Source organism: Thermobia domestica, chromosome 1 (assembly GCF_964235325.1).
Source record: "Thermobia domestica chromosome 1, izTheDome1.hap1.1, whole genome shotgun sequence".
Lineage (NCBI taxonomy): Eukaryota > Metazoa > Arthropoda > Insecta > Zygentoma > Lepismatidae > Thermobia > Thermobia domestica.
Window position 1 is genome coordinate 83,594,388 of NC_137454.1, and position 26,245 is coordinate 83,620,632.

The following is a 26,245-nucleotide window of genomic DNA, read 5'->3' on the forward strand; positions in this document are numbered from 1 at the left end:
AAAAAAAAAAATCGCATCGTGTTCCAATGTTATTCTGACGACAGCAAAATTACTTCTTCGACATTAGAGTAAAATTCTTCCCCAATTTTTTTATTCCCCCCAATTTTTTTCTCGATGGCACAACTTGCGCCATTAATCCCTCCTGTGGGCGGCCGTTCTCTCTTAAAACGAACCAACCTTTCCTTTCATACGGCTACTTGCGCGGTACTTCATTCATCGAGTATCGAAGCAGGGGGTACGGGGGTTCACCCCGGAAAATTTTTGAAAATTAGCTTCTCAAAATCGTGTTTTAATGCTATTCCGACAGTAAAATTGCTAGTTCGAAAGTAGAGTAAAATCCCCCCCAAAATGTTTCTCAATGGCGCAGCTTGCGCCATACATTCCCCCTGTGGGCGGCCCTGAATATACGTATATTGCATAGTTTTACAATGTACTGATGAAAATTCTGAATGTGAACAATGCTTAGAAATTGCTATAGCTTTTGTGTTACACGAATTATTCAAATGCAAGTTTTATGCACTTTTCAGTGTAAAACCATACAGTACCGGTACATTTTTGTGAAAAATGGGATGAGGTTAAATTTATAAGTGTTCGGACTTCTGATCAAAACTCCTATTGACTGACAGAAATTTAAAAAAAAAAAAAAAACACACACACACACACACACAAGAATGAATTTTAGCGAATTTTGATGTAAAATTATTTTCCACAAGAAGATTGTGATATCCTTTGTGTTGCATCAACTGTAGCAGCCTATTCAATCAAAATCTATAAGCAAAAGAAACATAACTTTGGAGGCATTCAATTAAAGCATAATTTAATTTAGTACTTACTCAACCAAATCGTTAAAGTACTTAAAATTCTTAATAAATACTTTGATGCTATTCTTAAATAACCATTTGACATTCAACCTATAAAAAGAAAGATTTGTTTTATTTCTTTAACTATGTCGAATACAGTACTGAAGCTTTGTAATATAACTATGCTTTCCACAAAATTCTTTCAAAAATAGTGGATAAACTTTTCTTAATATAAAACTAACTTTTATTAGGCATTTTAAAATTGATTTTTGAAATATTATAGCCTGCCACCAATTAAGAGTTTTTGTCAACTCCTGTCAGGATAAGCTCGATCTTCTCACCCTGTTACAGAACCATAACAATCGAGATTTGTGGGCAACGAGATTACACACACACGTGTATATTTACTTTGCAACATATAGCAAACAGGCGAAAAGACAAAGTATTCACTCGTTTTTCAGTACGTAATGATAGAAATTCTAAGATATTTACGACCTAGCTGCAACAATTCAGTTATTTGTATACTCCACAAATTAATTTACCATGAGCAAAACTAAAGTAATTTTGATTATGTAAAAATACGTAACATTATTCATATTTTAAATGGCTATTTTAAATAATCCAACGTAACAACAACAAAAAAGCATACTTGAAAAATTAGTGGGAAGGGAATGACATTTTGTTCTGTTTTTAAGACACACTTTCAAAGCATAGGTAATTTTGCAGAAATGAAAAGTAAAGCTTGGAATTTTTATATAAGGAGATATAGACCGATCAGATAGCCCTGTGGAGTGTGGGGTTCCTGGTTCAATTGCAACTCCAGTCAAGTGGGCTTTATGGTGATGGGTATCGTGTAAGTGGGTTTTCTCCATGTTCTCCTGTTTCCTCCGTATATTTTCTTCCTCCATTATCAGATCATTTCATAATCAATCCCCACTTAGCTTCGGTGCACAATCGAGGGACACTAAAAAATAAGATTTGATAGACATAGTTTTCTTGAAAAGAAAATTTGCTGTGCTTAATTTATAGATAAACACAAGTAAGGTATGGCATTCAATATTTTTAAAGAGGAATTTTATTTCTTCGAAAACATTGGGCGGTTGGCATTCTATCACTGAACACTAAATCAAAGTGATCCTTTAAAATTTTTCTGGCAATCTATAAATAGCTAGCTGGAGAGGACGTTTTTATTTATTTATTTATTTATTTTGTGAGCTAGAAAAATGAAGTGAAATCTTTCAGTTTAACGTCTCCACGTTTAGGCCCTTTAGGCTACTGGAAACGGATGTTTTAGGCAAGTGACTGACGATGGAAGAATTGAAAGAAGGAACATTTGGAGAGAACGGGAATACCCGAGAAAGCCCACCACAAGCTTACTTCTCTGGGGCTCGAATCAAGGACCCCACGCACCAGTGGTTAGTGCTCTACCACTGAGCCGTGTCCCCTTCCCGAGACTTTCGAAACTGGGCTTACTTTCATTTCGGTATTAGTTTCGTCTCGAGTAAGTTTCGGTATATTGAGAATCTTAATTTATAAACGACCATCCTGATTTCAATTTTGTCTTGAAATTTCGAAACGAGACCGATACTATTCCTAATATTGAGCGATATCATTGCAACTTAAATTGTCTATCAAGCAATTTACATCAACATAATGTTGTGTCAAACAAGGTCCTACAATAACTGTATAAATGTGGTACGGAGTTTGAGGTGATTGGTGGGCAAAAGTAAAATAAATAAATTTGTTTAGATGTAACCAATTAGAACTTCTAATTGAGCACGATTGTAACAATATTTCCTATGCATGGTGTACGAACTCCTATAGCGTACTACAAGCTGAAGGTTGAGAAACAACTAGTTTATAATAAATCATAGTCCTTACGTACTGTATAATAAGAAATAGTCAAATTTTAAGAGTCCATGCCAATGGAAACTAACTTTAGCAAGATGTTAATTTAAATCTAAGACTAACTAATCTTGATGTATTTATTTTTATTATTAACACCATCTAAAACTAAGAATGTTTACAATGTATTTTGCACAACTATGCTCATCCATTCAGCAAGGACACTCCTCCACCCCACCCCCGCAAAATATATTCTCAAATATTATTAATAAGATAAAACAGCAATTTGATCATATGCTAAGATATCTAACTGAATTCAATTCAGTTAGAAGCAAATACACACAATGTTTATTACCAACATTTTGAGTTTCTTTTTTATTATTATTTAAACTAAGTTTGTTTGTTTGGGCAAAAGAATTATAAACAAACACAGGGGACGATGTTACGTAATATTTGCCCACGTGTACAATTTATCTGCATATGCATAAGAAAGGCATCCTACGTATTTATAATTGAATGAAGTAGATAGTCGCTAGCTGTCTACTTATAAAAATCAAAAGAACAAGTTAATCAGTATGTAAACTCACATGTATTTTTGATCATACTAATAATGTTGCAAGGGTTTTTCAGAGTAATGACTATTTCTACAGAACAAACTAGTTATTTTTTAGTCTTCCAAGGTTTGAAATAAAATATGCCGTGTTTTACTAGGGAACAGGCGCGCACCCAGAAATTTTTATAGGAAGATGTCCAATGTTATTTTTAGGGATAGTCAAATACGTCTATATACAGTGAAACCTGTCTTTAGCAGAATCGAGCGGGACTCGCAAAAGTTTCCGTTAAATTCAGGTTTCCGCTTAATGGTGGTAGACATTTCCTTAAAAAAAAAAAAAAATACATGCTTCTAACGGACATACTTGGAAAATATATTGCTGTAATACCTTGCTCAAGTTCGCGGTATAGATCAGGACACAGCAAAGTTTTCTCTGGAATTTTGAAAGTCCTCTGAACCCCTTCCTGTTCTTGTCTTCACGGTACGTGATAGAGATGTATGACTCCTGCTTAGTTGCCTCAACGTCTTTTTCTAAGAACTTTGTTTTATCAATTTTCACCTCATTTTTGTCGGTTACCAATAGTTACTACACTAGCGGAACAGAAGTACCCCTACATAGAGAAGACTGACAGCTAACATGTTGTGTAGGACTAGCCGAAAATTGTGAGACGTGAATATGAGTAGTGGTTGGAGAAAGGTCAACACTGTCCAGAAAGATTTGACAAAAGAACAAAGCATTTATCACAGAGAGTATAATGTATATATTTCGTCTCTCACAGGATGCCTAAAAATTTTCTAAACACTGTACCCTGGAACTCATAATATTCCGTTAAAGGTTTGTTTTGCTTTCCGTCGTCCGCTGAACACAGTTTCCGCTTAATGGACTTCTACACTTTCCTTACTCGAAAACTCATGGGACCGTGAAATATTTCCGTTTAAGACAGTTTTCCGTTTAATAAAAAGTCCGTTGAAGGCAGGTTTTACTGTAGTATTGAACAGGTATTATCTGCAGCCGAAAAGGCGATAAGTAATTGTAAAATACTTCCACCTATATTTTCTAGATTGCTTTTTATAAGAGAAACAATACAGATGAAGTGTTAAGATCAAATTTTCATTCTGCATTAATCATTTCCCTGTTAAACAAGTATAGTTTTGTTGGAAAGTGTAAAATGTATGTTCAGTTACGAAGCTTTAGGAGGAGGTTCCGGGAACCAGGAACGCCTCATATACCATAGGGTAAGGGATCTACCACTAACCCACTGTGCCCCTCTACAATATGATTAAGCCTACAGTACTGAAATTAATACAATAATGTATTATATTTTATTGCTGTGCTTATGTTTTTTTAATTATGATTCTTATTGTTCTTGTGGAACTGCGAGCACGGCTGATAACGAGAGTACAAGGGCGCCCATCAGGGGGGGGCAAGGTGGGGCACTCACCTCCCCAAGTGGAAATTATACTTGGGAATATAGAAAACCTAATAGAATTTTTACATTAGTTACAGCAAAATTTGAAACTATATTTGAAATGTCGCTTATACTTGCCCCCCTTTGGAAACCACAACATGGGCGCCCTTGCGAGAGTGACTTATTTCATGGAGGATGGGCAGTTAAGAGGGAGTCCATGTACTTAGGTACATGTTTCAATCTTCTTAAAAACTTTCCAGTCCACCCCTTGGTGCTTGTTGTCATCTGAGTTAAGATATTTTGTTTTTATACTGTAAAGTATACGGTACATTACTTTTGATTGCTAGCTACTTTAATTTTTCAACTAAAATTTCAATAACGTACATTGCGTCATGAACGCCTCCCGTTAGAGACACTCTCGGCTGGATTCGAACTAGAAATTAAAAGCACAAAAGACAAAATACTTCTAACCATTTAGAGCTTAATTTTCCCCTTTTTACAATATATGTAAAATACATAAATTCCGTTAACCCCCGCCAATTTATAAAATACGCGTAAGGATAGGTTAAGTTAGGTATAAGTAATCACAATGGGGCTTAACGGAATTTAGCCCGATGAAAAGATTGAATAATTATATCTGATAATAAATTACTGCTACTATCGGAAGGTAATTTGAGGAAAATTGTTTTCGTTCTTCAGTCAGTTATTATTATTAATTTATCAATTTAATTTTTGTGTTAGAATAATACAAGTGCAATAATTTCAAATGCATAATGATGTTTTCATTAATTTCAGGCGTAACTAGCACTCAGGACTGACAAAATTGAGAAATTTCTTAAAATTCACTGGCGCAAACCCCGGGAGGATGACGAGGACATGTCTCCCAATCTTGGAATGGAGGAGACTGTCTACCCAATAATCCGATTTCAAGTGTTTTTGCGAAGAAATGTGATGATTTGTGTCCGATTGCCACAAAGGAAAGTGAGATGAAATTGATGTTCCCCCAGAATAAGCTTCATATCTGCCCGTCTCCCAATGTTGAAGACAACTCTGCTCCCGTGATCCTCCAGCATTGTTTTTCAACTTCATAAATATTTTAAATATCACTTTAAAAAAAATGATTATGGGAACAGTCTTACCTTGGTTCCCGCAATGTTAAATGCAAGATTTGCGCCGCTGATAAAAACAACAGCAATTTTGGATTTTGAACACCTAATTAAGCTCAAAACTTTTCATATTCATTTGACTTTTTATTTATTTACAATATATTTTTTTTTAAATTATTGAAATTTTTGTCAGTTCTTTCATCTTTCATTTTATTGTACGAAGGTGGCAAAGATGGTCTGTATTCATAGAATGAAGCAACATTCTATTCATAATGTGTTCTTGTTTTAAAATGTATCCGAAACTCTAAAAGAAGAGAACGAAACACCGTTAAAAAAAAAAAAACAAAAAAAACTCAATATTAACTTCACTAATTTATTTTTGGAATATTTCCTATATATTGCCAAAAGATGGCCGTAACATCTACCGTAGCGTGAACCTTTATTTGCACTTTCTTTATGGCATTGAGTGATTGCATTAAAGTAAATACGTTTATCACTACTAATGCGGTATTAATTTGTGTAGATATATGTAATAAGCAATAAAAGCTAATTCCAATATAAATGATAAAGTACTATCTAACGGGCATACAAATATGTATCAGGTAGTTTATTACGATAACTGAATTAGACAATTCGAGTGCATAATATATACCTTGATTTCTTTCGATTAGAAGGGTAATTGTGTATTAACTATTCGAGAAAATAGAATTCACGTGTTCTTTCTATAATAAAGGTAATTCCTTGGGAAAACTTGAAATTAAGCTGGTTCTTTTTTCTTCAGAGAAGTTTGTTCATAAAGTTGATTAATCCCTAACTGAACCAGCTTTCAACAGATTTTAACCAAGTAGCATTGTCATGTGTACACCACGTGAAGGAGTTTGGTTTGTGAGGCGTGATATTTTCTCAATAGTGAAACCGGAAGTGGTGGTAGATTTCTACAATTTCTAGTTTTAGCGGAGAGATTTGGAGTAGAGATGGAATATATTCTTGAGATGCTTAATTGATTGTAGAAAACCCCTTCTCACCATCTATTATCATTTTCACTCTACAGAGATCAATGTTAAAACCGGAAATGGTTCATTTCTCCAACCTTTGATTTGAATATCATCTCCATCGACGAACTCGATTTCTAACTATCGATACTCTACATCCTGGCCAAAATTGATAGTAATCCATCAAGTAGTTCTTGAGAATTTCTATCTCCGGACATATCACGGACAGTGTGGGTAAATATATAAAGAAGTTTCGGTAAAGGAAACTCCTTACAAATAATTTTACCATGCATTTTCATTATGTAACTCAATGTAATTACACTTGTCTTAAGGTGCAAACGGTAAGTCACAGATGAAAACGAATTAAATGTAACTAAACTTGTCTTAAGTAGAAACGGAAAGTCACAGACGAAAACGAATTCAATGTAATGAAACTGTCTCAAGTGGAAATGGTAAGTCAAGGCGAAAATGAATTCAATGTAGTTAAACATACGTTAAGTGGAAACGGTAAGTCACAGACGAAAACGAATTCAATATAATTAAACTTGTCTTAAGTTGAAACGTTAACTCACAGCCGAAAACGAATTCGGTGTAATTAAACTTGTCTTAAGTGGAAACGATAAGTCACAGATGAACACGAAAGTCATTGTGCAGAAAACATTTTCTTGATCGTTTATAACTTCGTAAGGGCCGTTTCTTCCCTAAATTTTCCCTCATTTTCTCTTTTTGAGAGTACAGAGGCCTTTGTTAAGACATCATAAAACACGTGGAAGGAAATGTATGCACTGTATAACGGAAGAGGCACACACACATTTGACTTGGTTAAAGTAGTTGTTAGAAAATCAAAAGATTTGTGTTCATTTGCATTCATTCTGTAGAAAAAATACGCAAAATCAATCTATGTAGTTATAAAAGTTCATGTGTAGTTATAAACTTACATTTTTTTTAAAAAAAATAGGAGTTGTAACTAATGTATAAATAAATAAATAAATGTAGCAATGAACGAATACGTGTAACCAGTGGCTTATTTAGGATTTTGTTTCGGGAAGGGCTATGCACAACACATGAATAAGCAATTACATTTTTCCTTAGAAATGGTAAGAAGGATTACTGTTGTACGTGGAATTTCGGGGGGGGGGGATTGAGCCAGATAGCTACCCCCTAAATACGTCACTGCGTGCAACTAAACCATACTGTAAAGTGCTAAAGTAACGTAAATTATGCCATGTATAATATTACACAGATGATTTACGTAACTTAATTTCGATAAACATTCAGTATAGGAAAATCTATCAAGAACAGAAACAAAATGTGGCATAGTGTTATTTCATTTAGAACTCATTTTGTTGTACTTATTGATGTTCATTAATCATTTTATATGGTTTTGTTTTAACATTTTTGCTAGGTTTACAATTTTATTTTGAATAATAAAATAATAATAGAGAATTTACGGTATTTTCCTTTCTCTTGAATATAAAGGAAACTGAACACCAAATTTATTTCTTTTTTTAAAGAAGTATTTTGCAATAAACTTTGTAATTAATATTTATTATTCATTCGCTGTTTCAAACAAAATTAGATTCCTATAAAAATACTGGTTTCTGCGAAAAAGAAAAAAAGGAGAAAATCACCTGGGTCTTGTGATACTCTATTGAGTCTTTATATTTTGATGTGGAGTAATATGTTTGTTAAAGGTAATAACATATTGTCCAAACTGTTACACAGATAATTAATATATGTGTAAGAGTTTGCTTTAGTGATTTTTTTATTTAACTTATGCATTAGTTCAGAAGTTATAATAAGCAGTATGTAAGTGGTAAATACGCGAAAATTTCTCTTTTGGAGCACTCAAATATATAATTACTAGCGTCAGTTACCTGCTCCGCTGGGTAAAAATAAGAAAGTCTTTTTAGATCATTTTTATATATGTGCCCCTCCTACTTTCCCTCCCTCAAGTTACAGGGCTGAATTTGGATTTAACCGGCACCAGAAGTGTCACTTTTCATCTCAGCGATCCCGGAAACTATGGATTCAACACTTAATATTGTTCAAAATTCGATCAATTTTACAAATTTCCCCCTCTACTCCTCTACGTTGCACCGTCAAAGTAAAATGATAAAAACCACCCCAGGCTCGATCCTCATCCATGTTGAAAATTTGATCAAGATCGATCAAGTGGTTCAAGAGTTATTAACTCGCAAACATAGTCACCTTCATTTTTATTTATGTAGAAGATTGTAACAGCAATAGTAGGGTAGCATTTTTGGCATTTCTAACTTTTGAGAATTACATGTCTAAGTAAGTTCAAAATAGGTATTATCCTTCTAAACTTAATTTAATTTGTTAATAGTTGTCCAGTAGCCAGTGGTTAAAATTCTAAGATTACCTAAGCGATTCTTCATGACCAAGTATCTAGAGCACATGCTTTCTGTGATTGTGACAAATTCCATCTCATGGAACTGTTATACTGCAAGGGATGTTAAAAAAATTCAATCAATAGATCAACTGTGAAAACAATTCAGGAGCAAATGTTTTATAATTAGTGCTGCTCATGAGACGAGAAAATTTCTTATCTTGTTTCGATTCTCGTCTCGAAAATCGAGATTTTTTAAAAATTCAAGATGAATCAAGCAAAGACATGATAATTTTCGTCTCGTTTTTGAGACGGGACATGAAACTTCTCGAGTCTTATGAATAACATTTGTTTACTCAAGTGTTTGATCTCAAATACTATTTTAGTGTTATAAGGTTCGTATATTAAAACTGTAAATTATGACAATGGGAAAACTATTTATCAACATTTAAAAATATGCAGGTCATTACATAATATCCTTCAATCTGTAGGCCTATATATAAAAAAGAAAGTGACTATGTTTGTAACTTCATAACTCTTGAAACACGAGACTGATCTCTATCAAATTTTCAACTTAGATGAGGTTCGGGTCTGAGATGGATTTTATTATTTCACTTTGATGGTACAACTTAGGGGAGAGGGAGGTGTATATATATATAAATGATCGAATTTTGAACGATATTAATGTCGGATCCATAGTTTTCGGGATCCCTGAGATGAACAGTGACACTTCTGATGCCGTTTAAATCCCAATTCAGCCCCCATTGTCCTTTATGTCCAAAATGGAACGTATTCTCCCCATGGGAAGAACGGGTAATCTGCTAGTAATAAATATACGGAGATTAAATGCGGTTATATCACACCTTGTGCAGATCTCATGTTATGCGAAAGAATTCTGATAACATCTAGATGATTGTTTGTTTTTAAAAAATCAGAATATAATTTTCTAGATAAAATTATAAAATGAGACGGAACGATATGACAAGACGAGACAATTTTGTTTCTTGTCTCGTCTCGTTAGCAATATTATAATCAGCACAGAAAAAGCTAACATCTTCCACTTAGGCTAGTGCACAGAAGCAGGCTTGTATCCAGGGGGGTCTAGGGGCGTCCCCCCTAAATTTTTGCTTCCCCTAAAATTTTCAAGGTAGGCTTGCAAATGATCTATAATATGGTGATGGACTATATTGTGGTTGGATCGGGCCCCCCTAACTTCAGCCCCTCCTACATTTTTGGGCTGACTACCGGCTTGTACACAGAAGTGCATAATCGGCAAAGAACTAGGGAGAGGCATTTCGATTCTCTACCTCACAAGAAGTTTGAGATATATTCAGAGTAATTCTAAGCCGGTAGCCCTATAACGAAACTCTCTTGAAGGAATGAGTAATTGATTGAGGTTTAATGAGAACGTCAGCATCTTGGCTATTTGTCCCTACTCTTTTGGAGAAGAGACGGCATAATAGAAACGGACTATACTGTGAAAATTTGTTTTCTACGATAGTCTGAGCACTAGACAACTGAAGCGGATCCAAGTCGAAGTTGTAATTCAGAGACCAACTCAAACTCAGTCAATTCCAGAACATTTTAGAAACAATTCTAAATTGATTATCTTTATTTACGTAACACTAGTACGCTTTTCTCCATTAATAAGTCAAATAAGCTTAAGGTGGGAATTGGTATTTTCTTTACTGAATAAACCTGTAGTGAATGAATAGAGGAGAAAGGAACCAATTATAAAAGTTAGAGGGGGATTAACCATGTGAATAATGTTGACCAAGGATAAGGTTTTCTCGTACTATAAATTTTGTACAAGTCTCGTCTCGCTAATTTTTTCGTCTCGAATTTATCTATAAAACGAATTTCTTGTCTCATGGACAACGCTACAGGCGAATAATTTTCCCTTTTATTAGTTTAACGTCCCATGTTTATGCACCGAGGAAAAAGAAGACGATAATGATGATAATGAACGTGAATGAACGGTGGAATAAATAAAGTAGGAGGAAACGAGAGACACTTAACAAAACATGGTTCTTATTCACCACACTTACTTGGCAAGAACTGGAACCGAACCAGAAACCGTAGAGTGAATACTCTACCACTGAACCACCCCGATTCATTACGTTGTATTATCAGTGAAGACATGAAGCGTGAAGAAGAAAGAAAACCAAAGATGGGAACAGCAATGGCAACTACGGTATGGAAACGTGCATCTCACAAAAAAAATGACAAATGATTTTGTACGCTGGAAATGTGAAGATGGAGAAGAATAGAGAAATTTAACTGGCTACAATGAAGAATCAATGAAGAAATGAAGTTCAGGATAGAATGATAATAGTTACAATATTAGGAAAAGGAAGCTAATTGTTTAGATGAGTGAGAACAGATGGTATTCTCAGGAATTTGATGAAAAAATATGGAAAATATATATATATATATATATATATATATATATATATATATATATATATATATATATATATATATATATATATATATATAGAGAGAGAGAGAGAGAGAGAGAGAGAGAGAGAGAGAAAGAGAGAGAGTAAGAAAAAGAGGGAATGAAAGAAAAATCAATCAATGAACGGTATTAATAAAAACAAGTTGTACGACAAAAGAGAAGATTACCGAAGGGTTCTAACTAGTACGTATAGAAGTTTCAAAATGTATAGCCTAAGTGACCAACCAGCAATGACAAAATATTTATGAATAATGATGATGATCAAGTCAGTATATGAATTTTAAAAACACGTAAAAAAAAACATGGTTTTGTCTAACCTTTATTTTTTTTAAAAAAAACAATAATATATCGGAGAGAATTTGAACAGATGATGATCTAATGTTAACATATGTTATTTTTAGTACAGATAGAATTAAGTGAAAGAATATTTTCATCGAGACGTATTAGAGACTAAATGAATTTTTAAAAAAAATCTTTCAGGTTTAGGTCCCATGAATATGCCCTTATGGACTAGCGGGGACAAATGATTAACGAAAAGTGAATGTTTATAAAAATAATTAGTAGCATGAGAATGTGGGGGAAAAGGGTAACCATCGGACACAATATTGTTCACCTCAAATTCACAGGTCTGGGATCGAACCAAGTATCTTTCTCAATAGTGGTGAGCGCTCTACCACTGAACTATTATTCTTCCGCTTTATTAATGGTATACATATTCATCGTCTATTAGATAACAATAATATATATTAAACATTTAATGAACACTTTCTTGTCTCTAATTTTTGAAAAGTTTATAGAACATACTCCATTTCCTCCTAAAATTTGAAGTACCAGACGCACAAATAAAAAAATATTAATTGTTATCATTTGACGCATATAATTATGAACATCACTAATACAATGCTTTATAGAAAGATCGTTGTTATACATAGAAAACAAGTGACTATCGTTTCACAGTGTGAAACTATAGTAGACTTATAAGCTATGGAAATTCAATACTCAAACTTCAAGTAGTACATGTACAAGTACTGGTTACAATAGGGTAATAAGATCAAAGATAGAGAATGTTCCTCGGACACTGAATCCATATCAAAAAGCCACTAATCGTTATCTATTACTGATTTTGTTCTATGGCGATAAAGTTTAAAACCGGAAATTGTTAATTTGAATCAATTCCGGATTGAATAGATGGTTAAGGGAGAAGATAGAGCCTACTATTGAGAGGCTGAATCGATCGCAAAAAGCTGCATCTTGATATTTCTAACTGTTTTTGCTCTACGGAAATCAGTTTTAAAACCGGAAGTAATACTAAATTTCAACCACTCCCGATTTTGATAGAGTGTTGCGGATTGTGAGGTATGTTCTGTTGACATACTGAATTAGAGGATTGACAAAGGAGATGGAACATATTCTTTTGAACCCTGTATCGATTGCAGAGAAGCGCTTTTTTGCTGTATGTTATCATTTTCTTTCTATGGTGATAAATGTTGAAACCGGAAATACTTAATTTTAACTACTTCCAGTTTGAATAGAAGATTAATGTAGAAAGTGGAACCTGTTGTTGGAAAGCTGAATTAAGTGCAGGAAAGTGTATCTCTTACCACTTGTGGTTCATGAAAATCAGTATAGAAACCAGAAGTAGTGGCAAGTTTCAATTACTTCCAGTCTTGGTAATATTGCAGGTTGTGACGATATGTTCTCTTGATACACTGAATCAAACGAAGAAAACCGCTTGCCTGTATATATATATATATATATATATATATATATATATATATATATATATATATATATATATATATATATATATATATATATATAACCATTTTCGTTCTATGGTGATAAGTCTTGGGGCCGGAAATTTCTAATATGAAGCACTTCCGGTTTGACTAGAGGGTTATTGAAGATGGAATCTATTCTCGGGATACTGAATCTATTGCAGAAAAAAAAACACATCTCGATATTACTTACTATTTTGAGTCTGGAAATCAGTATTGAAACCGGAAGTAATGTTAAACTTGAACCACTTCCTGTTTTGGTGGATTGTTCTGGATCGTTACGGTACGTTGCCATGATACACTAAATTGTTTGAACAGAAAGCAATTCTCGCTACCTTTTACCGTTTTCGTTCTATGCCGATAAACGATGAAACCAGATATGGCTAGTTTGAACCACTTCCAGTTTGAATCGAGAGTTCAACAAAGGTATGGAACTTACTCTTGGAACGCTGAATCGATTGCAAACATCTTGATATCTCTTACTGTTTTTGCCCTGATATCTGTCGATAAATGGGTGGACAGAGAAAGCCATTCTATAAGACTCCCGACACCATGCATAGCATAGCTTGAAATCTAAAATGGGAGATACCTGAACCAGAAATACTTGAAATGGCAAAAATATTTTATATTTGTATCGAAACTGGTAAATAAATCTATCTGTAAATATATTGTCTATCAAAGGGGAGTGCCGGTGTCCACTCAAGAAGAACTCAATTAGTACTTTAAGAGTGTATCCTCGTATTCCATCTCAGTTTGTAAAATTCGTTACGTCGGTACTGGAGATTGCAAAATATGATATTTAGGTAGAGCGTATACTAATTCCTGTTTAATTCCTTGAATCATTTGCGAAAGCTCTCATAATTTTCAAGCCAGGATGTTTTAAAACGTAAAGTTTCGCATTTTCGGCGGTTTATAGCTCTGAGGGAAGGAGCTTTCATGTTTATTAAAACTTTTTTTCTTTCATTTAATATAAGGAATCGCCTCCTAAATGTAACACGGAGTTCATTAACACCCTGTATAAGAATATAAGAATTAAGTAATTCTACTACTTTCAAGAAATTATGTCACCATGTAATACATATGTTGAATATGCATGTTGCTTTATATAACATTTTATAGAAAAGTTTTCGTTTCACTGTCATTAAAAGAAGCTTTACATTAAAAACGGGCATTTGTCTACAATTCTCTGAGGCTTGTAAGTTGTAACCTACCCGACAGTGACGTCATGAGCTTAAAATAATTTTCAAAATTTCTCATATCAAAGTTTGCTTCGCATATCAGAGTTTGAAAGCTATAAATAAAGATGTATCTACTCTTGAACAAAACTTCTCTCTCTGAAAATATACATAAATATATTACAGTACAGTACAGCATTTGCTTTCTAATCTTCTAAGAGAGTAGAAATGTTGAAATAAATCAGAACTAACAAATCGATAATTTTAGTAGACAGTGTAAGTGCTGAAATAATTTAAGATTAACCAATTGATAATTTCGATACAGTGGAAATGATGAAATAATTAGGTCTAACTAATCGATGGTTTCAATAAAGACAGTAAAAAATCTGAAATATTTCAAGCTAATTAACCGGTAATTTAATAAGCTAAAGCAGTGTTCTGCAGTTCACGGCTAAAAAATTTTACAAAACTAAATGGTTTAATTTTAAGGAAAGAAACACTGACCAAAGCTTAAAACCCACTGTATTTTAAATTATAATATATAACGAACGGTTTCGGATATCTAACATATCCTTCTTCAGACACTATCAAAAATAAATGAAAATACAGACATATATATAGTCATTGTTATGACAAAGTTTAAATTCTTTAACAGTGGGTTTTAAGCTTTGGTCAGTGTTTCTTTTGTTAAAATAATCAATCCAAAGCCATGGATAGTCTTACTATTAAATGGTTAAAAAAAAAAAAAAAACTCAAAGAGAGAAAAGGTATACCTAAAGAAAAATATTCTGCTTGTAGTTACAGATAAAGAAAATCGCCTATATTATAACCAGAAGGATACAGAAATATATTTTTTCTAATACTGAAAATGGAAATTTTTTGATGTAGAAAATTAATTAAAATAGGAAATGAAGATTGATCACTTGTGGATCAAATCATTAAAATATGAAATAACGTCTAATTAATATGCCTATTTAGACAAAAATCGGATACAATTGAGGTAAAATTGCTTAAGAAAATCTAATGGTATTCCTTACTTTTTCAAATAAGGCTACATGTATTGAATACTTTTATTTTCCTTGTTTTTCAACAGCAAACTACAAAACAAGATAGGACACGCTCATATTAAAATTTACTTTTTAAATTTCATTTATTCCATTTATTTTCTCATTTAATTTTTAGATCTAGGAAAGAACTGATTTCGATAACACAGAGAAATTACAATAAAATTTATCTTAAATATTTAAACGTATTAATCAACAAATTGGCATTATTACTGAGTAGAAGATAACTACCAAGATTTTTTCGAAGAGAAATGGGTTGAATTTTTCTTTGATGCTCCCTAAATGTGTTTTCAAATTTCGTATTCAAATAAATGATTTTTTTTTTCGGAAACCAGTTGATTCATAAAACGGTGTTCGTATTTAGGTGTCCAAAATCGACGTAATGAAATCGCATTCTCACGCTCAAAAGAATAGACTCATCCCGTTATATCATGAAAATTGTTACATCCTTTTTTACGGCGAAATTTATGTTCAAAGTACCTAAGGAATGATTCTAGCTTTAGAGTGTAGGATAATTTTCTACTAAGACTAATCAACTTGAATCACTATTTGAATAGTTTCCAAATAAACTTCCTTGTGACTAAATGAACGAGTTAGTGCTCTTGTATTTGGTATTGAAGACCTGGATTCGATCCTTGGTGGGAGATAATGTGATTCGGATCTCATGAAACAACACATAACCTAGGAACTAAGAAGGAATGTTAAACACTAAACAAACAAACGTTTCTAACAGTCACGTCTATTTTAATGCATAATCTTGCCCTTTATGAAATGTTTTTAGTAAATAAATCCTTAATTTTACGCAGATTAAAGTGTCAATGAAGTTTTTTTGTTTATTTTTTAAAAAATCCTGTTCTGTGCGTACTTTTTAGTCAATAGTAGCAGATATAGTTTTTTTTTTTTTTTTTTTTTTTAATGAAAGCAAGCACGAGAAAAATTGTAATGAGGTTGTCATACTTTACCAAAAAAAAATGATATTAATTCAAATGAAGATTAGAAACCTGTTGTTCATGAATAAATTATGCTAATTGAAACGTAAAATCGTTTAATTTGTATATGAATGAAGTAATTTGAAATGAAAGTCCTGTTTAGAAGGGGAAGAAAGTAATGTTCTTACTGAATAAAAGAAATCAAAAATACATTCTAATTGAAAATTAGATTGAATTTTATACAATTCTTTTACCCATTTATTTTATTGAAACTTCGTAAAAAAAGAAACTTTTATAAAATGAATGGCATAATTGAAACTCAAATTTTAAGGGCATATGCATATTTGTTTGTAAATGGAAGATTGAAATGCAAATTTAATAAAACTTTCACTTATTGCTGAGTGTTGGAAATAGACAGGAGATATATAACATTGGACAAAAAGATCCAATATATTTCAATAAAACTTTTTCTTGTAGACTTTATATCTGGAGAACTACATATAGTGTAACCAAACCGAAACTATCACTTAACTCAGTATGACGTGCTTATTCCATAAAAAAATACGAAATTATATTTAGGGGCCGTTCAAAAATTTTGTGGCCCCTGCTTCAAAAACTAATTATTGACCAAGATCGTAATATTTTGATCCATTTTTTTAAAAAAATCATTCCTAAAATTCTTGTTTCTGAATATTTCATAATTATTGAAAATAAATTCTGAGTGAGAAAATGTATTTACAGGAATAAAAACATCAAGCAATATAGGTCGGAGCTTAATTTCAATAAATAAAATAGAATAATTATGGATTTAGAGATAACGAGTTATTGGAAGGATTATTTCGTTGATTCGATTATTGCATTGGAGTTTCTCGTCCCTTTGTGCATCGACGCTATATGAGACATGAACCTACAGTTTAATTGAACTACTTTAATGGGTTTCAATTTGAAGCCGAACCGCTGTAATCGGTTACAATTTGAATGTTCTTCCACCAGAAATCGAACCCAAATACTCAGTACTATTTAGTGTCTTGAAGAAGGTCATAGTATATACCCCAAGCGAGGACGTAACTAGGGATGCGCACGAGACGAGACCGGACAGAATTTTCCTGACAAAATTCGAGTCGAGCCATCCTTTTATAGCACATTTTCGAGACGAGACAGCCTGAAATCTTGTCTCGTGCGCAACCCTAGAAGTGACGTAAATAAACACTTTCCAATTCTTAGTACCTATGTATGTCGGAACATAACCATAGAGACAATTCATATATCAAGTATAAAGGATGTCTTTTTGAACCTAAAATCTAATCAGATATATAAAAAATATTCTATATCTTAGTTGACCATTATTCTCATAGCATATCTATCTAAGGATAAATTCAGTTAACTCACCTTTTAAAAGTTATATGAACGAGTGTTAAGGATTCATACGATGGCTTTGGAATACTAACACTTGTGTGAACAGACTATTACTTAAAGAATTATACAATGTTATTAGCGAGAAAAAATATCCGAGGATGATGAGATAAGTTGCCAATCAGTAGATGTTATTGAACTGAACCAACTAGAGTGCGTGGGTGTAATGTGTTATGCGTAATCGAAAAATAATCCTTTGTAAACCTAAGAATTGATGCTCAACCAGAACCATACTCATTATTGAGATGAAACTGATCCTGAAATATTTAAGTCCATTAAGCTCTTCAGTATGACTACCAGGAAGCCTTGAATACATAGTATGGTTAATGAAATAACTTATAGCTTAAAAATTATCATTAACTCATAATTACAATAATTTTTGTTTAACTAAAACGTTATCCAAATAAATAACATAATATATATCAGTCAATAGATCACATCGAAACTGATTAAAATACATGTAACATACTTGAGGGTAAATTCTAATGCGAAGTTTTCGAGAAAATCTCACAAGCAAAAAACGAACTCTTTTTGTGTTGCTTTTTAAAAAAAGTATGTTACCGGTATTCATAGCCAATAATATTAATTTCGCTTGATACACATCTTTTATGCACATATTACTTGTACATAAACAAATATATAAATAAATAATATACTGAAATGTAACTGCTATCTTCCATAGATATAAACGTTTACAATTTGTTTCTACTTGAAGAGTTAGGAGGAGCAAGTGTAAGCCATCACTATTTTCATGATAACTAGTACATCATAGAATACATATGGGACTTCTACATATAATTAAGTTAACTATATAAGAACATTGTAGCAGGAAAGTATTATGTCGATCGCGAGTATGATAGTCTACTAGGGATGCGCACGATACGAGACAGAATTTTCTTGACAAAATTCGAGTCGAGATTTTTCGAGTCGAGACATCTTGTAATACCACATTTTCGACACGAGACAGCCTCAAATCTTGTCTCGTGCGCATCGCTATGGTCCACTGTGGCATTTAATCCTTAGCTATAAGATAAATTCTGATTTTACTTTATTATATATGTAACTGACTCCATCATAACACGCTTTACATTATTATTATTATTATTATTATTATTATTATTATTATTATTATTATTATTATTATTATTATTATTATTATTATTATTATTATTATTATTATTATTATTATTTTCAATAGATTAATAATAGTATAAAGGATCAGAAGTTGGACCAACAAAGGTTCTTACAGGCGATTTTTCCACTTGATGTAAATCTAAGTTAACTCTGATTTGTTACAATGTACCTTCAACTGACCAATTGACACTTGATTAGATTGACCTAACAGTTGAGAATTTTTTTGTTTCTAGCTTATTTGCTTTATAATTTTCTTAATTTTTGCCGAATTAAGGTCGATTGTATTAGCAAGTAACCAGTTTGTCCGATCATTTGGATTTCATATGTTTTGAAAGCTAATAATCTAGTTTTTCGTTTAAATAAGCTGCTTCAAACATTTTCTTTTTCTTAAATTACTTCTCTATTTTTTTTAAATATAAGCCGCAAAATAAAACTTTGTAGAGAACAGTCTTTCCTTCACTTTATTTGCTATAGAGTAAGAAGTATGTGAGAATTGTCGAATTGTCATGACAGAGAACTGGCCAACTGAGGGAATAATAATTTTCCGTCGCAGGGGCGCACCCACGCGGTGGATCTACAGGTCTAGGCATATGTCTGTACCAGGGGCGTCATTTAGGAGAGACAGGGGAGCAATTGTCCCCCTGAGTTTGAGATTTATATGGATTTTATCAATAAAATAGTAGTAAAAGAGTGAAAAACACGAAATTTTACTTATATCAAGGGGTCTTGCCCCCCCCCCCCCGGGCAAAATCTGAAATGACGCTCCTGGTCTGTACACTTTCTTAATGCTTTACTTGTTTAGAAGAGAAATTATTGATGTACACTAAAGATTAATCTTACACTATTATATCTATAGTGTACAGAAACTATCTATCATTTTTTCTGAGAATATAGATGACAATAGTTAAAAATTAATTATGATTTTATTTTTCAGGTATAAAATAACAATAGCTCAATACTATATATTTCTAGACGTTATATCTTGTAGTATTAGAACCCTCCCGACAAAAATTTCTGAGTGCGCTCCTGGTCCATTGGTATTCCTTTAACATAATTCCACAGTTAAATTATACACGTGACAAAAGTTACACAAGATAGCCTGCTTAACACATTTTACTGTTATATGGGTATTTGGTTTCACTTGTCTTGATTGCGAATGAAATTCCGATTTCTTTAATCCTTAGGCTATGAGGCTAAAACCAAACCGCTGGGATATCAATTCAAAATGATTAAAAAAAATGATTTGGTAAAATGTACCAAAATGTCATCTACTTTATGCCTCAAAGAAATTATAACAACGATATTGCCAACTATAGTAGGGCCCTAAATAAAAAATCATATAACAACTATTTGTTTCTTTTAAAACAAGTCCTATCATAGTAATTATGATAAATAGGTAGTACTTACCACCACTTACTGCCCCTTCCTCTTCCATTTTTGTGCTTTTTCGCTACTTCTGCCATTGTGACCAGAGTTAAAATTGTAAAAACCACAAGTGCTCTGGACAACATTTTCCAGCGATCATCAACAACTTAAACACATAAAGCCAATCACAAAAAACACACACATTCACACTGGAATCACATGGAGATTTTTGCTTCTCGCCCAGTGGGGGCCAGTCTTAATAAGGTAAATAATAATAATAGGAACATATAAATATGTACACCAAAGAAATAATCACTATTTTGTTCGTGTATTTGGTTGATGTTAATTAAATACCGATATTGTTGTTACCTTCTAAAAGGCAAATACAAGTGGCCAATGTCTAGTAGGTACCAGAACAAGGCTCTACGACCTGGCGTTGATGTCCACAAAACCGAACGCGATTAGTGAGTGATTGAGGAAAAAAAAAAGACCGTTCGAGGGCGGAAAAGTAGGGGTATAGGTAAAGGCATATGTCCGATGAATGAAATTTTTTTGTGGTGAGGATTGATAGCTAGCTTTGGGGGTGGTCAAAGGGGAGGGGGCATTAGGATCACACAAAAGCGATAAAGGCCGACAGAAGCCGAGATGATCCGAAGTCACCCTGTATATAGTAGTTTACCGCGTATGCTGTTTCACTGTCTGATAGCACACCACTTGTCTATACTAACTTCCGAAATTAGGTGTCGAGCGAAAGGCTCCTACAGGTAACATGGGAGGTCCTTTTTTTTCTTTGCTTTCCGTTTCCCCCCCTCTCGGCTGGACACCTGACTGACCCCGTGTCCCTCAAGGCCTCAGGCTACGTGAAATAAGAGGGGCGGCCGGTAGCAGTGTTTCTTCCGAGCGCGTCGTCGAAATCACAGACACACACACACACCAACACTTATGCGAAGATAAAATGTCAAACACACCCACACCAACAGGTGAGTTCTCGATACAAATGCCGACACAGTGACCGTTCGTCAATTGTTTTTCGGCGCGTTTTCATCACTTGCTACCACTAGCAATGTTGCTTTGGCCGTCGGCACAAAGTCATATTCACCGGTCCTATCATGTCCAAAGAATGCTCAACAACCAGAAACTCTCGTACAAGAATCCCACAAAGGAAACCATCCCCGCGGCGGGGGGAAGAAGACCACCTCTCTCATATTTCCCCTTCCTAAATGTCTTATGCTTTTTTTTTCCTTTCTTTTAAAAAATCCCCGTTACCTCTCAACCCCCTCTTGGAGTACCACGAGAACGTTGTGCTAGAGAGCCGAAGATTGCCGTGGCTGGCTTCAGTAGGAGGAGCTAATTCTCGAAATCACCAATCAGAGCAAACGTCGCGAGAGAAAAGGCTCTCAATCACCAGGTAGGCCTAAAGTGAAACACGCACCAAAGGAAGGAAGAAAAAAATCTCACACACATGGATGGAAGAGACGAACAGGGCGCATCTCTCCAGTGGCTTTCTCATTCGAAATCTTCGTAATGGTCACATCAAGAAGCTACCTCATTCCCCTCTTAGCACACACATACAGAAATAAAAAAGCACATAATGCTAATGACGGCTTCATAGATAGATAGACATATGATTGTTATGTCGGAAATGCTGATGAATACATATCATTATCACATAACACGTGTTTGGCTTCTTTATGTCCTGTTGTTTAGTCACGTGATCTCAAAGAAACATCTTTGTCCGCTTAGAAGACAATGGTATCAAACCAGAGACGCTGATTTATCTGTCTGCAATACGCTCTTCTTTTTCTTTTTTTAAAATCCTTTTAAAGATAAATTTGCATTTTCTGCTGAGTTTCTAAGATGGTGATGTCTCATGTATCAACACAGTTGCAAAAGATGGTAAGCTTTTTCGTCAGTATTGAACAATTATTATAAGTTAATTTGTAACAGTTATGCAACTGTTCTTGCTAATGTTTTTAAGTTAACAACTTGTTCCTTACCTCTTTCAAATAACGAAACATCTACTAAGAACTTCATATGCTACTACAAAATTGTCGTATCAAAAATCCTTCGATTTATAAATGCCTCAGAGTTTTCAATTGGGGTAGTTAGTTGAGTTAAAGAATTTCTTCAGTGATATGCTATGAATTTTTATTGACTTACTTTTAAAAAATTAGGTAGTTAGCAATAACGACAAGTCAACGTACAATACCTTTTATCACAGAGAGGAAGCAATTCAGATTTCCTTACAAGAAAAGAATAGGAGATTGCGTGAATGAATGAGTACCGAGATTAAAATCTTACTGGAGTAGCGGTGAATGTCGACAGTAATAGAGGTCCCCTTATTATATTGAGGGGCCCAAACCACTACGCCAATGTAGCATTGAACGGATATTATTCTGCACCCGAAAAGACAATAAGTAATTGTAAAATACTTCCACCTATATTTTCAGGGGGGGTGGGTGATGGTAGAACTAGATTTTTTTTTATAAGAGAAAGAGTACATATGAAGTGTAAGATCAAATGTCCATGCTACATCAATCATTCCCCTGTTAAACAAGTATAGCTTTCTTGGGACAGTGTACAAATATACGTTGAATTAGGAACTATTTTGGTAGTCCGGGTCCGGTGGACTCCCCGTGGATGCACCTCTTGTCACAAGATAGAATTTTCGAGACAAAACAGAGCTCTTCCAATTGAAACAAATTTTCGAGACGCTATATCAATTTAATAGATAGACACCTTCTTCGTTCCAGATATTTTATTTCCAGTGAAAAAAAAAAACACACACACTTCCGGTTCAGTATTAGCTGATTTAGTGGTCGTCCATAACTTTTAAAACAGAATGCTTCGTAAAGCAAGAAATATGTTTTCTGATGTATTGTTTACAAACTCTCCAAGCCAGTTTTTTTTTAAATTGTTATCTAGTGTAGCTCACGAGACGAGAAATGACATTTTGTCGTCTCGTCTCAAACAATTTTTTGGTTGAAATTTCATCTCGTCTCGATTCTTGGAAAACTTTTATAATCTCGTCTTATTTGTAAATTTATGTACAAAATTTATGCTATGTTATTTTCTTTTAAAAATCTAGAAATTATCAGAAACCTTCAGCGTTACAAAAGGTGCACAATAGGTGTAATTATAACAACATTTAAACCATATTTATTATTGAAGTAATATTGTATAATGACTTGTGGATCTTTAAATGTTGGTAAAATTACTGTTCATTATGTTCGTATAATCACTTTCTCAATTTATAGTTATTTATAATATGAAACAAGTAACACTAAAACTGTTTAAGATTTAAGACTTGCGTGAATTAGTGTTGCTCAGAACACGAAACATGTGCTTCAGTGACAGAACACTCATTTTTTTTAGCAAAAGGTTCCTGGTTCGATCTCGGTCCCCCAAAAAATTGTTGTGGACGTTGTGTTTGTAGGTTTTCTCGAAGCTCTTCTGTTTCCTCCCACATTCTCATTTTACCACCAGATCTCTCATAACATATCCGTTTCATTACTCATTCATGCAGTCTCCTTTAGCCAACGTGACACACGTGTGGAGCGTAAAAGTCAAAAAAAAAAGAGCCAAAACACTTAACTTGTTCTGTTAAAATCTTTACCTTAAATATCACCTTTAGGGATGCGCAGAAGACAAGATTTGAGGCTGTCTCGTCTCGAAAATGTGTTGTAAAAATTATGTCAAGACTTGAAAAGTGTCAATTTCTCTATTGCAAAAGCTGTGTCTCGACTCGAATTTTTTCAGGAAAAATTCTGTCTCGTCTTGTCTCATGCGCATCCCTCACCTTATACCACATATATTGTACAGTCCGGAGCAAAAAAACCTGCAACATGAGCATATAAGTTTATTGTGAAACGACGAAGTCTTTTGATCCAAAATAAGTGTGCAGAGGAGGACGCTGAAGTTTTTCCTGGCGTGATTTGTGCCACTTAGATGTTATGTTAATTCCCTGGGCTGTTGGGCGTAGTTTCACAATAAACTTACATGCTCATGTTTCAGTTTTTTTTCTGCGGACTGTACTTCTCCAACATTTTTTCTCTCTCTCTCCCAAAATTAAAGGAGAAAATGCATTTTGAAATTCAATGAGACATTAAGACATGTGAAATATAAACAAGCATCAAAATACTTTAATATGAAACATGAAAACGCATTAATACGGTATAGCTTATGTTTTATTAAACTTCCCAATATATATATATAGCCTATCAACATTGAAAATACCAGTAATTTTGAAGTGGAATGGAAATTCATATATATAATATACCCATACGTCTTCCTACAGATGTATAATAGATATGATATTTTGTGGCTATGAGTGTATTTCAGAAGGTAAAAATAACGACATATTTCAGAAAACTACCCTCAGAATCACATGTACAAGAGACTGTGAATATGGGAAACTGTACATGTGATACTATAAACCAGTCAACGAGTCTGAAAGGTATCCTATCATAAAATGTGATAGAAAGTAACGCATTGCATATTCACAGTTAGTTGCCAACACTAAATTGAACAAACATACAAAATCCCATTTAAAAAAAAAACTTCCTTTTTCCCTGAATACTAAAGAAAAAACAAACAAGCTAGAAACATGACATTTCCAGAGATGCTAAATTAAGAAAAAGACGAAAATAAAAAAAAACATTTAGGAAAACAAATTTTTAAAGAGAAAAGTTCTTAAAAGTGTCTGTAACTTTTCCGTTGCTTTTGGAAACGAAAGAAAAACAAAAACACTTAGACTTGCTGTGAGGCTAACTAGTTATCTTACAAAATTCTATGTCGCCGTACACACATTTAACTGTGATAGTCCCTTCCCTCCTTCCCGCCAAATAATAATAGAGTGTAGGCTGTACATTTTGGTCATAATTGGCACCTGCGCGTGTATTTTAAATACCACATACATACAAAATCGTTTTGCAGTTTCTTCGTTAAGAAAAGAAAAAACGAATAAGTATCTTGTTGTGAACCGAAAGACACACACAAACAAGGACATGTATAGTCGTAAGCACACATGCACACACACACTTACGAATATAAAGTAGCTCTACATAGAAGTTGAACTTAATGACTGGCCTCTGTACAGGCGTTAAACGATATGTTAACTACACGTAATTAAGACCACAAGCCATTTTTTCCTTTTACTTACTTAATTTCAAGTACCCACAAATCCATATGTATACTTAGCACTTGAAGCCCAATAACAATGCTAATGGCTAATTGTGCTGAATGTTATTCATACAAACTAATTACATCACCAAACTATCAATACAAAATAGCAATTAAGTATACCAAAAAATTTTTGCTACTTGATATAGGCCATCAATACATGTTATTAATAGCAATTAAGTAGACAAAAAAGTACTTTTGATTAATATAATTATCAATATGTGTTTTCAATAGTAATTATGTAAACGAATAGTTTACTGTTTTATTCTATTTACACCAACAGGTATTGATTGCTTAATGTTATTGATTAATTAAGTAATCTAAAATTATTTGCTAATGACACAAGTAATAAGTACACGTTATTGATAACAATTGAGTATTTAAGTTATTTGTTTCTGATAGTACCATAAACTGACTTAATTAATAGCAATTTATACCTAAAATATTTTCTGTTCCAAACTATTATAGATATCAACATACGTTGTTAATAGCAAATAAACACAAAAAATATTGGCAATTTGATACAAGTTATCACTATATGTTATTAATAGCAATTAAGTAGCACAAAATTATTATAGATTGCTACTAATTATCAATAGATGATCACTAATTAATTAGCTGAGTCGAAAAATATTTGTTGTTGATACAAACTATCAATACACGTTATTAATGATAATTAATAACTAC

At 33.3% G+C, this 26,245-nt stretch overlaps 1 protein-coding gene across 1 annotated transcript in view; it reads right to left on the reverse strand.

The window, feature by feature from the left end:
* wg (Wnt family member 1 wingless) overlaps positions 1-21,590 on the reverse strand; it is a 105,136-nt gene extending 83,546 nt beyond the window's left edge. Inside the window, exon 1 of the mRNA XM_081760261.1 lies at positions 20,420-21,590. Coding sequence (XP_081616387.1) covers positions 20,420-20,523 — 104 coding nt within the window. The 5' untranslated portion in view covers positions 20,524-21,590. The remainder of the gene's footprint in view (positions 1-20,419) is intronic.
* Between the last annotated feature and the right edge of the window lie 4,655 nt (positions 21,591-26,245).